Source organism: Oncorhynchus nerka, linkage group LG28 (assembly GCF_034236695.1).
Source record: "Oncorhynchus nerka isolate Pitt River linkage group LG28, Oner_Uvic_2.0, whole genome shotgun sequence".
In the NCBI taxonomy this organism is placed as follows: domain Eukaryota; kingdom Metazoa; phylum Chordata; class Actinopteri; order Salmoniformes; family Salmonidae; genus Oncorhynchus; species Oncorhynchus nerka.
This window is the reverse complement of record NC_088423.1, coordinates 76,758,105-76,772,622: the sequence shown is the minus strand read 5'-3', so window position 1 is coordinate 76,772,622 and position 14,518 is coordinate 76,758,105. Positions and strand designations below refer to the sequence as shown.

The 14,518-nt window shown below is 44.4% G+C and overlaps 1 protein-coding gene across 2 annotated transcripts in view; it reads left to right on the top strand.

Moving 5' to 3' along the window:
* LOC115116157 (spondin-1-like) overlaps nucleotides 1-14,518 on the top strand; it is a 164,476-nt gene that overhangs the window by 50,794 nt on the left and 99,164 nt on the right. For both annotated transcript variants that reach the window (XM_065013128.1, XM_065013127.1), the window contains exon 6: nucleotides 10,914-11,062. In XM_065013128.1, the coding sequence (XP_064869200.1) occupies nucleotides 10,914-11,062 (149 nt within the window). The remainder of the gene's footprint in view (nucleotides 1-10,913; nucleotides 11,063-14,518) is intronic.

Below are 14,518 nucleotides of genomic sequence, written 5' to 3'. Positions count from 1 at the left end.
CAAACGTTGTTTAGAATCAATCCTCAAGGTGTTTTTCACATATCTATCGATGATAAATCATTCGTGGCAGTTGACTTTCTCCTCTGAAGAAAATGGAAACGCGCATGGAGCTAGAGATTACGCAATAATTACGACGGAGGACATCGGACGGACACCTGGTAAATGTAGACTCTTATGGTCAATCTTCCAATGATATGCCTACAAATACGTCACAATGCTGCAGACACCTTGGGGAAATGACAGAAAGTGCAGGCTCATTCCTGGCGCATTCACAGCCATATAAGGAGACATTGGAACACAGTGCATTCAAAATCTGAACCATTTCCTGTATGAAATTTCATCTTGGTTTCACCTGTAGCATTAGTTCTGGTGCACTCACAGATAATATCTTTGCAGTTTTGGAAACGTCAGAGTTTTTTCTTTCCAAAGCTGTCAATTACATGCATAGTCGAGCATCTTTCCGTGACAAAATATCTTGTTTAAAACGGGAACGTTTTTTATCCAACAATTAAAAGAGCTCCCCTATCTCGAAGAAGTTAACATGGAGTCCCACAGTAAGATAAACCTGCAGATCGAGTGACACCCTAATTTATTGGCTTAGGAGAGACAGGAGTGTATGTATTTGAGAATGTGTGTGTGTGTATCTTTCTGTTTGTATGTCTTTCTGTTTGTGTGGATGTCTGTCTGTGTTACATTTTGTGTGTGTGTGTGTGTGTGTGTGTGTGTGTGTGCTGTTTATGCATGCGTTTCCACTCTGTGTCTTAGGAAACCCATAATTGGTTTTGTGGTTTTTATAATTGAGTTTTCCTCACCACCACAAAGTCATAGCCAAGGTAACCATCCCTGGTTGTCATACATACAGCAGATCACCATCTACAACTTCCTCCCCAAGGATCATTAGTATCTGGTAATTATTTGTTAATGTGCCTGTGTATTTTCTATAACTACTGTCAATCAAACACAGATAGAACCATTGCTAAAAGAGGTTTTAGCAATGTTTTTCACACGCTATCCATGGTCATGATGGTCTGTGAGTGTTTGCTTCTTCATTGCTAGCAGCAGGAGTGAGAGAGAGAGAGAAGAAAGAGAGAGGGATAGAGAGAGAGAAGAAAGAGAGAGGGATAGAGAGAGAGAAGAAAGAGAGAGGGAGAGAGAGAGAGAAGAAAGAGAGAGGGAGAGAGAGAAGAAGATACAGCACAATGTAACGTCAGGCTGATATTTTTACAAGGCGTCCATTTGTCCTTCAAGCTGAAGGGAGGCACACGTGAAGGGCCGATGCCATACACTCTGATGTTGAAGGTTACTCTAAAACAGCCTATCAGGTTTTTTATTCTCCTCGCTCCCTCCATCGTCACATGCACAGCTTTATTTCCCTCTCTGTGTGACTATAGTTAAACAATAAGGCCAGAGGAGGTATGGTATATATGGCTAATATACCACGGCTAAAGGCTGTTCTTAAGTAAGACAATGTGGATTGCCTGGACACAGCTCTTAGCCGTGGTATATTGGCCATATATCACAACCCCAGAGGTGCCTTATTGCTATTATAAACTGGTTACCAACGTAATTAGAGCAGTACAAATATATATATATTTTTTTTATTTCACGTTTATTTAACCAGGTAGGCTAGTTGAGAACAAGTTCTCATTTACAACTGCGACCTGGCCAAGATAAAGCATAGCAGTGTGAACAGACAACACAGAGCTACACATGGAGTAAACAATTAACAAGTCAATAACACAGTAGAAAAAAAAACAAAAAATGAGAGTCTATATACATTGTGTGCAAAAGGCACGAGGTAGGCGAATTAATTACAATTTTGCAGATTAACACTGGAGTGATAAATGATCAGATGGTCATGTACAGGTAGAGATACTGGTGTGCAAAAGAGCAGAAAGGAAATAAATATAAACAGTATGGGGATGAGGTAGGTAAATTGGGTGGGCTATTTACCGATAGACTATGTACAGCTGCAGCGATCGGTTAGCTGCTCAGATAGCAGATGTTTGAAGTTGGTGAGGGAGATAAAAGTCTCCAACTTCTGTGATTTTTGCAATTCGTTCCAGTCACAGGCAGCAGAGAACTGGAACGAAAGGCGGCCAAATGAAGTGTTGGCTTTAGGGATGATCAGTGAGATACACCTGCTGGAGCGCGTGCTACGGGTGGGTGTTGCCATCGTGACCAGTGAACTGAGATAAGGCGGAGCTTTACCTAGCATGGACTTGTAGATGACCTGGAGCCAGTGGGTCTGGCGATGAATATGTAGCGAGGGCCAGCCGACTAGAGCATACAAGTCGCAGGGGTGGGTGGTATAAGGTGCTTTAGTAACAAAACGGATGGCACTGTGATAAACTGCATCCAGTTTGCTGAGTAGAGTATTGGAAGCTATTTTGTAGATGGCATCGCCGAAGTCGAGGATCGGTAGGATAGTCAGTTTTACTAGGGTAAGTTTGGTGGCGTGAGTGAAGGAGGCTTTGTTGCGGAATAGAAAGCCGACTCTAGATTTGATTTTAGGTTGGAGATGTTTGATATGAGTCTGGAAGGAGAGTTTACAGTCTAGCCAGACACCTAGTTACTTATAGATGTCCACATATTCAAGGTCGGAACCATCCAGGGTGATGATGCTAGTCGGGCGTGCGGGTGCAGGCAGCGAACGGTTGAAAAGCATGCATTTGGTTTTACTAGCGTTTAAGAGCAGTTGGAGGCCACGGAAGGAGTGTTGTATGGCGTTGAAGCTCGTTTGGAGGTTAGATAGCACAGTGTCCAAGAAAGGGCCGGAAGTATACAGAATGGTGTCGTCTGTGTAGAGGTGGATCAGGGAATCGCCCGCAGCAAGAGCAACATCATTGATATATACAGAGAAAAGAGTCGGCCCGAGAATTGAACCCTGTGGCACCCCCATAGAGACTGCCAGAGGACCGGACAACATGTCCTCCGATTTGACACACTGAACTCTGTCTGCAAAGTAGTTGGTGAACCAGGCAAGGCAGTCATTAGAAAAACCGAGGCTACCGAGTCTGCCGATAATAATATGGTGATTGACAGAGTCGAAAGCCTTGGCCAGGTCGATGAAGACGGCTGCACAGTACTGTCTTTTATCGATGGCGGTTATGATATTGTTTAGTACCTTGAGCGTGGCTGAGGTGCACCCGTGACCGGCTCGAAACCAGATTGCACAGCGGAGAAGGTACGGTGGGATTCAAGATGGTCAGTGACCTGATTGTTGACTTGGCTTTCGAAGACCTTAGATAGGCAGGGCAGGATGGATATAGGTCTGTAACAGTTTGGGTCCAGGGTGTCTCCCCCTTTGAAGAGGGGGATGACTGCGGCAGCTTTCGAATCCTTGGGGATCTCAGACGATATGAAAGAGAGGTTGAACAGGCTGGTAATAGGGGTTGCGACAATGCCGGCGGATAGTTTCAGAAATAGAAGGTCCAGATTTTCAAGCCCAGCTGATTTGTAGGGGTCCAGGTTTTGCAGCTCTTTCAGAAAATCTGCTATCTGGATTTGGGTAAAAGGAGAACCTTGAGAGGCTTGGGCGGGGGGAGCTGTTGTCCGAGGTTGGAGTAGCCAGGAGGAAGGCATGGCCAGCCATTGAGAAATGCTTGTTGAAGTTTTCGATAATCATGGATTTATCAGTGGTGACCGTGTTACCTAGCCTCAGTGCAGTGGGCAACTGGGAGGAGGTGCTCTTGTTCTCCATGGACTTTACAGTGTCCCAGAACTTTTTGGAGTTAGAGCTACAGGATGCAAATTTCTGCCTGAAGAAGCTGGCCTTAGCTTTCCTGACTGACTGCGTGTATTGGTTCCTGACTTCCCTGAACAGTTGCATATCGCGGGGACTATTCGATGCTATTGCAGTCCGCCACAGGATGTTTTTGTGCTGGTCGAGGGCAGTCAGGTCTGAAGTGAACCAAGGGCTATATCTGTTCTTAGTTCTGCATTTTTTTAACAGAGCATGCTTATCTAAAATGGTGAGGAAGTTACTTTTAAAGAATTACCAGGCATCCTCAACTGATGGGATGAGGTCAATATCCTTCCAGGATACCCGGGCCAGGTCGATTAGAAAGGCCTGCTCGCAGAAGTGTTTTAGGGAGCGTTTGACAGTGATGAGGGGTGGTCGTTTGACTGTGGATCCGTAGCGGATACAGGCAATGAGGCAGTGATCGCTGAGATCCTGGTTGAAGACAGCGGAGGTGTATTTGGAGGGCCAGTTGGTCAGGATGACGTCTATGAGGGTGCCCTTGTTTACAGATTTAGGGTTGTACCTGGTGGGTTCCTTGAAGATTTGTGTGAGATTGAGGGCATCTAGCTTAGATTGTAGGACTGCTGGGGTGTTAAGGGTTTTCATACTCATGGTATACGGTCTAATATAGCATGGCTGTCAGACAATCAGCACTCAGGGCTCAAACCACCCAGTTTTTAATAAGTAATACACCACTGAGAAGCTATTCAACCATTATCTGTGGAGAGCGGAGTTAGCCAGCAGGTTTCCTGCTTACCTAAACCCATTCAGACACTCAGGAGAGAGACAGGTAGAGAGAGAGAGCCCAGTCAAGATAGCCATGACTGGTACTCAGGTGGCTAAGTGTACAAGATAATTGCCCTGTGGTTTCGATGGATTTGATGTTACATCTAGGGATTCACAGCTCAAATGTCATTTCATGTCTACTGTGGATATGGGTTCTCAAAAGCATTTCTACTTGACTCAACACAAAGCTGAAATATGAGCAATATGAGCAATCACGTTGCTGTTAAGACAGAACACAGACAAGACCAGAAATTCAGCAAGACTGTTATTAGACTGAGAGAAAGAGAAATAGATGAAAGGAGTTTTTTTTTTGAGAATATGAAAATAGGCTGTGGAACATCAGTGTATATGATCGAGATTGGATACAGTTCTGATGTATCTAGAGGGAATAACCTTAGTGAATTTTGTAGTGACCACTTCCCCTATTTGTGTGTGTCTGTGTACACCCCATCACGCCAGAGGAGTGTTATAAATTGCAAAAGGAAATGAGACAGAAGGATTTGAGTGGTCAGATAGAGAGCCTCGCTTTGCTGAACAAAAACTTTACGATAATATTTTGGACACTGTGTTAACAACCCTCCAGACGAGCTTCAATACCATACAACTCTCCTTCCGTGTCCTCCAACTGCTCTTAAATAGAAGTAAAACTAAATGCATGCTCTTCAACCTACCGCTGCCTACACCTGCCCGCCCGTCCAGCATCACTACTCTGGACGGTTCTGACTTAGAATATGTGGACAACTACAAATACCTAGGTGTCTGGTTAGACTGTTAACTCTCCTTCCAGACTCACATCAAACATCTCCAATCCAAAGTTAAATCTAGAATTGGCTTCCAATTTCGCAAGAAAGCATCCTTCACTCATGTTGCCAAACATACCCTCGTAAAACTGACCATCCTACTGATCCTCGACTTCGGCAATGTCATTTACAAAATAGCCTCCAATACCCTACTCAATAAATTGGATGCAGTCTATCACAGTGCCATCTGTTTTGTCACCAAAGCCCCATATATTACCCACCACTGCAACCTTTACGCTCTCGTTGGCTGGCCCTCGCTTCATACTCGTCACCAAACCCACTGGTTCCAGGTCATCTACAAGACCCTGCTAGGTAAAGTCCCCCCTTATCTCAGCTCGCTCGTCACCATAGCTGCACCCAACCGTAGCACGCGCTCCAGCATGTATATTTCTCTGGTCACCCCCAAAACCAATTATTCCTTTGGCCGCCTCTCCTTCCAGTTCTCTTCTGACAATGACTGGAACAAACTACACAAATCTCTGAAACTGGAAACACTTATCTCCCTCACTAGCTTTAAGCACCAGCTGTCAGAGCAGCTCACAGATTACTGCACCTGTACATAGCCTATCTATAATTTGGCCCAAACAACTACCTCTTCCCCTACTGTATTTATTTATTTTTGCTTCTTTGCACCCCATTATTTCTATTTCTACTTTGCACATTCTTCCACTGCAAATCTACCATTCCAGTGTTTTACTTGCTATATTGTATTTACTTCGCCACCATGGCCTTTTTTTGCCTTTCCCTCCCTTATCTCACCTCATTTTCTCACATCGTATATAGACTTATTTTTCTACTGTATGACTTATGACTTATTTTTATTGACTGTGTTTGTTTTACTCCATGTTTAACTCTGTGTTGTTGTATGTGTCGAACTGCTTTGCTTTATCTTGGTGAAATAAATAAATAAATAAAAATATGTGTGAGTTGCTCTTGACGAGGAGAGGAGGGAGGGATGAGGAAGTGGGATATGAGTTTATTATGTAGTAATAAAGAAGACAATTATCCACTCGTAGGTCTTTGACCTTGGGAAGTGAAGAGAGGACAATATATTGCATCAGCAGATCGAATTTTGACTTTATATTTGGAAACTCAGTGTGCTATTTCAAGTTTTTAATGTCACGTGAACAAGTACAGTGAAAGGCCTTTCTTGCAAGCGCTAAACTCAACAACGTAGTAATCAATAACAATGTAACACTAAAAATAACATAAGGTAGAAAAAGACACACAGGAAATAAAAATAAGAAGAACACAAGACAGTACGTAAGCATACTATATACAGGTTCAGTCAGTTCCAGTACCGTATTTACAATGTGCAAATGTGCAGGGATACTGGAGTGATAGATGTAGATATTATTAGGGGTAAGGTGACTGAGTATCATGATATATGTGTAACATCTGCTTCCAACTCACACTCTCAAACACGTAGATCCCCTGAACACAGCTCACTTTCCAGCTCACAATCTCAAACACATAGATCCCTTGAACGCAGCTCACTTTCCAGCTCACACTCTCAAACACGTAGATCCCCTGAACACAGCTCACTTTCCAGCCCACAATCTCAAACACGTAGATCCCCTGAACGCAGCTCACTTTCCAGCTCACACTCTCAAACACGTAGATCCCCTGAACACAGCTCACTTTCCAGCTCACACTCTCAAACACGTAGATCCCCTGAACACAGCTCACTTTCCAGCTCACACTCTCAAACATGTAGATCCCCTGAACACAGCTCACTTTCCAGCTCACACTCTCAAACACGTAGATCCCCTGAACACAGCTCACTTTCCAGCTCACACTCTCAAACACGTAGATCCCCTGAACACAGCTCACTTTCCAGCTCACACTCTCAAACACGTAGATCCCCTGAACGCAGCTCACTTTCCAGCTCACAATCTCAAACACGTAGATCCCCAGAACGCAGCTCACTCTCCAAATCCCAATCACCTGAATTCTGATCACCTGTTCACACACCTGTATGTCATTATCACACACTATTTATTTGTACCCCATCATTGTGAGGTATTGTTTGATTTGTGACACACTTCTATTGGGAGCTCTGGTTTTCTCCTAACGTAATCCTCCCGTGTATGATAGTTTTGGCCTGCCTCACTAACGACGCCTTTTGCCTATTCTCTGCCTGTACTTTATCGGATTTCCTGTTATCAATCTATTGCTTGATCTCCCGGATGACATTACTAGCCTTTTCCCTGCTTGTACTATTGCCTTTTGGACCCCCTGTGTATGACCTTCTGCCTGCCCCTGGACCCAGCTACCTGCCTCTTCCTGTGGTCATTTATAATTAAACACCTGCTGCACCCTGCCCTTGAAACCAGCTCTCCATCTCCCATCGTGTCCATTACAATATGATAAACAGAGTAGTAGCGGTGTATATGATAATTGTGTGTGTGTGGAGTCAGTATAAATGTTTGTGCATATTATGTGTGTGTGAGCAAATGATAAAGTGAGTGTTTGTGTCTGTGTTGGAGTGCCAGTGTGTGTGAGTGTGTAGGGAGGGCACTGTGAGTGTGCAAAAATAAGGGTCAACTCAGAGTCCGTGTTGCTATTTAGTTAGCTATTTACTAGTCTTTTGGCTTGGGGATAGATGCTGTTCAGGAGCCTGTTGGTGTCAGACTTGATACACCGGTACCGCTTGCCGTGTGGAAGCAGAAAGAACAGTTTATGGCTTGACTGGTAGGAGACTTCAACAATTTTTCAGGCCTTCTTTTCACACCGAGGTCCTGGATGGCAGGGACCATCCAGGACCTGGGCTGTCCGCACCACCCTCTGTTCGGCCATGCGCTCAAGGACGGTGCTATTGCCATATCAAGCAGTGATGAAGTCAGTCAATATGCTCTCAATGGTACATCTGTAGAACTTTTGGAGGATTTGAGGGCACATGCCAAACATGTTTAGCCTCCTGAGGTGTGTGTGGACCATTTTAAGTGATTTGGACACCAAGGAACTTGAAGCTCTCAATCCCCCCCCGGATGTGATGTTTGCCTACCTTCACCACCTCGGGTCAGCCCGTCAGGAAGTCCAGGATCCACTTGCAGAGGGAGGTGTTCAGTCCCAGGGTCCTAAGTTTGGTGACGAACTTTGAAGGGACAATAGTGTTGAACGCTGAGCTGTAGTCAATGAACAGCATTCGCACATAGGTATTCCTCTTATCTAGGTGGGTGAGGGCAGTGTGGATTGCAATTGAGATTGCGTTGTCTATGGGTCTGTTGGGGCAGTAAGCAAATTGGAGTGTGTCTAGGGTGTCTGGCATGATGGAGTTGATGTGTGCCATAACCGGGCTCTCAAAGCAACTCATGATTACAGATGTGAGTGCTACATGGCAGTAGTCATTGTGGCATGAAGTCTTAGGTGTTCTTAGGAGTTCTTAGGAACAGGGATGATGATAGTCATCTTAAAACATGTGGATTACAGACTGGGACAAGGAGACGTTGAAAATGACCATGAATATGCCTTCCAGCTGTTCTTCACATGCTCTTAGACCATGACATGGAATACCGTCAGGCTCCGCAGCCTTGTGGATGTTGACCTGATTAAAGACCTTTCTCACTTCAGCCTCAGAGAGCAATGGTGGCGGCACTCACACCCGGCTCAATGTTGTTATTGACGAAGCATGCATAAAATGCATGGAGTTTGTCTGGTAGAGAGGCATTGTTTGGCAGATCACGGTTGGGTCTTCCCTTGTAATCCGTATTTTACTGTAGCCCCTGCCACATGTGGCGGGCGTCGGAGCCTGTGTAATATTATTCCACCATATTCCTATATTGTCCTTTTGTTTGTTTGATTACTCTGCGGAGGTCATAGCAGGATTTCTCATATGTGTTCCAGTCCTCAGCCGAAGCCTCAGGGTTGTCAGCAATGTTTCTTTATTTTAACTAGGTAAGTCAGTTAAGAACAAATTACAATGACGGCCTACCCCGGCCAAACCCTAACCCGGACAACGCTGTGCCAATTGTGCACCGCCCTATGGGACTCCCAATCATTGCCGGTTGTGATACAGCCCGGAATCGAACCAGGGCCCGTAGTGACGCCTCTAGCACTGAGATGCAGTGTCTTAGAACGCTGCACCACTGGGGAGCGATACCTCTGTGTGTGGTAGCCCTGACCTCTAGTTTAGCGCCAACCTCGGTGTTAATCCAGGGCTTTTGATTGGAGAAGCAGCGAACCTTCACTGTGGGGACAATGTCACAGATGAATTTCCTATTGAAGCTAGTGATGGACGTGGTTAGCGTGTTGATTTTATCGACGGAGTCTCGAAAAATATTCCAATCAGCGCTGTATCATAGTATCTGATTCTGGTCACCACTTCTCAACGGGTACTTCGTGTTTGAGCTTCTGTGTAATATTATTCCACCATATTCCTATATTGTCCTTTTGCTTGTTTGATTACTCTGCGGAGGTCATAGCAGGATTTCTCATATGTGTTCCAGTCCTCAGCCGTAGCCTCAGGGTTGTCTGCAATGTTTATTTATTTTCATTTAACTAGGTAAGTCAGTTGTACGGAGTCATGATCTCATTTGCTGAATGGCGGATGAGACAGGGCCTTGTATGCTTGCTTGTGGGTAGAATAACAGTGGTCTAGGGCTTTATCGCCCCTAGTGGCGCGAAGGAGACTCGTTGATGGAAGTTGGGCATCATGTGTCTTAATGACACAGAGTTAAAACTGCCGTTAATCAGAAAAGCAGCCTCCGGATATAAGTTTTCCTACTTGTTTATAGTACAGCTCGTTATTGTGTCTCTCTGAACATCGTAATAGGCTGTACGGACCAATGGCAACCATCGAAAGCCACCAGATTATCGCCAGCTGATCTCTCGTTAAACCATCAATACACACTAAAGTCACCCGCACAACTAATCTCAATTGCAACCAACATTGACCAGTGATTTACCGCTCCCTAACATAGATGTCAAGGTTATCAGACTATTTCACCCTCGGGTTGGTATTATCATCAGAACAACATAGTCCTACTTTATGAGCAGACTAAGGGCGATATTTCTATTGGACAATAATTCTCTACATCTGAAATAAAATATTTCCTTGTTTACCACTGCAAATCTACTCTCTACTGTTTACCGACATGTTGTATGAATGGAAAACTAATGTTGATGGTCTAGCCTACTGTTCTTATACTCAAATAAGTCTTTCTTTACATTCATCAGCCTTGCGGTTTTCCGATGCTACTGGTCAATATTTCATTGGGGGCAGGAGCGTGATAAATTCTACCTGTTCATTGCAATCTAGCGTAAATGTCTACAGAGAGAGTTAGGTACTGAGCCTCTGAAGTCCAGAAATCTGTAATATAATACTGTAATTACTGTGTCACGATCTGATACGTACATTACTTCTATATGAATCATCTGTCATTTTCAAAGTGAATAAGAAACAGAACATTCCGTAACCTTACATTAATCTTATCTTCTTTTTTTTTAACCTATATATATTATGCCTTGCGGAATGGAAATAGGTGCAAACCTTTCACTGGCAGAAATGTTTGGCCAGCCTGCCTCCTGGATTGTAAGAGATTATGATACATCTGTTGTTTTGTTTTTCTTAACCTCACTAGGGCGTGCTAACCACTGGTCGGCCATCATCGGAGCGTCCCACTCCAAGAACTACGTGCTGTGGGAGTATGGTGGCTACGCCAGCGAGGGCATCAAGAAGGTGGCCGAGCTGGGATCACCGGTCTCCATGGAGGAAGAGATCAGGCAGAAGGTAGGACTTGGCACGGCCGTATGTACGTACACCTGCTATTGATATTGCAGCACATTTTAGGTCCAACGATTGACAAGCCAACACCTTATCCGTTACGCCAAGAGATCTGTATCCCTTGCTGATGTTCTGGGTGTTGGGTCGCCACATTATGTCACTTTTTATCTGACCTCAAATGGAGTCCAGATTAGCATTGTATTCTGAGTGGGGAAGCAATGTTGTTCAAATGTGGTTGAAAGCTTGAGAATCCATTATAAACATGTTGGTAGTGCTATTGCTACTGCAGTGGATGATCTATGAGTCTTTTATAAAGGTCAAGGATGGCAAACTCATAAAAATAATTTTAATCTCCATCCCCATTCAAGTCATTGTTCAACTTGCCTTGGTTTGAGGGTCTTTTCCCGTTCTAGTAATTATATCTATATGGGCCAGCCAATGGCTCTACTCTCTGGATAATCCAGGTGGCTGTGGTATCAGTACAGTAAGTAATGGAATTTTCATATCTCAGTGGGCGTTCTGATCGATCCGTGAGCTACAGAGTACTTTAATTAATTACATTCAGTAAGTCTCTCAACTTGCACCTTTATGTGGTTTTATACTTCACAGCTGTGAAATGCATGGTGGACACTGTTGCGTTATCTACGTCCTCTGGATATTCAAAGTAGATGGTGTCTATTTGGTATTTACAGTATAAAGCCATGGAATTGGAACATGGAATGTTTTCCAAAGTGTGTTGAAGTATTCCATACTTTTTGCATAATGATTTCCACAAGCGATGACCTAAATGAGAGAAACATCTGTACTATAAGGATCATTGCAAATGTTGGTTAATGGTCTGCTTAATTGTCTACAGTAGTTCCTCCTTTAAAAGTTGCGAGCTTGCACCGCGGGACTTAGTGGTACCCAGCGTCACGGCTTCATTGCTCCAGACCACCACAAGGGGGAGTTAGAGCACTCATTATGCATTTTGGGTCCCAAGGTTTTTATATGACCAATCATATCGGGTGGTTCCAATGACGAATTTTGATGCGAGCCACCCGTGCCTGGTAGCGTTCTTCAACAAAGATGGCTGACAAAACATTACGGTGGAACCAAATGTAAGTAGTTATAACGCCATCATGAGTCGAGCAAAAATATGTACAATTGAGAGGAATATGTTAGTTAATGTAGAGACAAACATTTGTGCATATTTTTTGGCATTAAGTCCATTTACGAAAATTGCTATTTAGCAAGTTATCTGTCTAGCTAACATTAGCCAGCTAGCCCATGTTAGGAGAATGTCCCTTGCAACTGGTGATGACCTCAAATCCTAGGAAGTTCACATTCATGCAAGGTTAATAGATACATTCATGTTCGTAGGTACGAGAGCCTCTCTCTTGTTCAAAAATATTAAATATGAAAATATAGTTTAGCAGTTTTACCTCTAGTAAAAATCTTCCTTTCTCACCATATTTCTGTCTTTGCATGTCTTTCACACTCTCTCCCACTCCCTTTGTTACTTTTTCCATCTCTCTCCCCAAACCTCTTCTCTCTCTCTCTCTCTCTCTCTCTCTCTCTCTCTCTCTCTCTCGTTCTCTCTCCGTCTCTCTCTCTGTCTCTCTCTCTATCTCTCTCTCTCTCAATAGCTAGTGTGTAGCAGATGGGCCCATAGAGTGTAATATTGAAGACCTGGAGTCATGGCACATAATGAGAGCACACTGTGAGAGCTGGGCTCTGTGCGTCATCACTGCCACCTATCCACAAGGCTGTATTATCCACAATACTGTCTGCTATAGTATCTGTATTAGTCCTCCTGGACCTTCTCCAAACGATTAGAGCAAATAGAGGATTTATGGAGAGATGGCCGCAAAGCAAGGTTGGCGTCAGTTTTAACCCTACAGTGCAGAGTAGTTACAGTACTGTTGAGTGACAAGATAATTGATGACATAAAATGGTGGATGGTTCTTTTCACCCACTTGTCAGCTATTACAGTAGGCTTACATTGATATTCTAGGTAGCTCTCTGTAGAATATTATCCCAGTGGGGGGTGGTAAATGATCCAATCCCCCCACCCACTGAACAGACCTCAATTTAAACCAGGTAGAAAGCAACAGGATCAAACCATTACCTTCTCCTGGGGGAGATGTGAAAATATTACATATGGAATATTGCACAGTACTCTACATGGCAGAGGAGAGAGAGAGATGATTTCTGTAGCCTGTGATTTCAGTGGAGACTGCTGGGGAAAGTAAACGTGATGGGCTGTCACCAGATCCCATGGTGATAATGGCTGCCACTTAAGCCTTGTTCACACTGCAGGCCTTAATGCAGCGCTTTAATACATGTGCTTACCAGCTGTCAGGTGTCTTCACTGACATTTTCAACCTTTCCCTGACCCAGTCTGTAATACCTATGTTTAAAGCAGACCACCATAGTCGCTGTGCCCAAGAATGCCAAGGTAACCTGTCTAAATGACTATCGCCCCGTAGCACTCGCATCTGTAACCATGGAGTGCTTTGAAAGGCTGGTCATGGCTCACATCAACACCATCATCCCAGACATCCTGGACCCACTATAATTAGGATACCAACCCAACAGATCCACAGATGGCACAATCTCTATTGCACTTCACACTATTGCACTTCACACTGCCCTTTCTCACCTGGACAACACCTATGTGAGAATGCTGTTCATTGACTACAGCTCAGCATTCAACACCATTGTGCCCTCCAAGTTCATCACTAAGCTAAGGACCCTGGGACTGAACACCTTTCTCTGCAACTGGATCATGGACTTCCCGACGGGCCACCCCCAGGTGGTAAGGGTAGGCAACAACACATCCACCATGCTGACCCTCAACACTGGGGCCCTTCAGGGTGCGTGCTTAGTCCCCTCCTGTACTCCCTGTTCACCTACAACTGTGTTGCCATGCACGACTCCAACAACATCATTAAAGCCTGATCACTGACAATGATGAGACAGCCTATAGGGAGGAGGTCAGATACTTGATAGTGTGGTGCCAGGACAACAACCTCTCCCTCACATCAGCAAGATAAAGGATCTGATCGTGAACTACAGGAAACATCTACGTGGCTGTAATTTAGCGAGTGGTGAGCTTCAAGTTCCTCTGTGACCACATCTCTAAAGACCTACCATTGTCCAAACACACCCATGCAGTCGTGAAGAGGGTATGACAACGTCTCTTCCCACTCAAGAGGCTGAAAATATTTGACATGGGCCCTCAGAGCTTCAAAAAGTTAGTGCGTATGGCCCAGTACATCCTCTGACACCGCTATACCAGGCGGTGTCAGAGGAAGGCCCTAAAAATTGTCAAAGACTCCATCCGCCCAAGTCATAGACTGTTCTCTTTGCTACCGCACAGCAAGTGGTACCAGAGCGCCATGTCTGGGACCGAAAGGCACCTGAACAGCTTCTACCACCAAGCCATAATACTGCTGAACAGTTAATCAAAATGTGTCT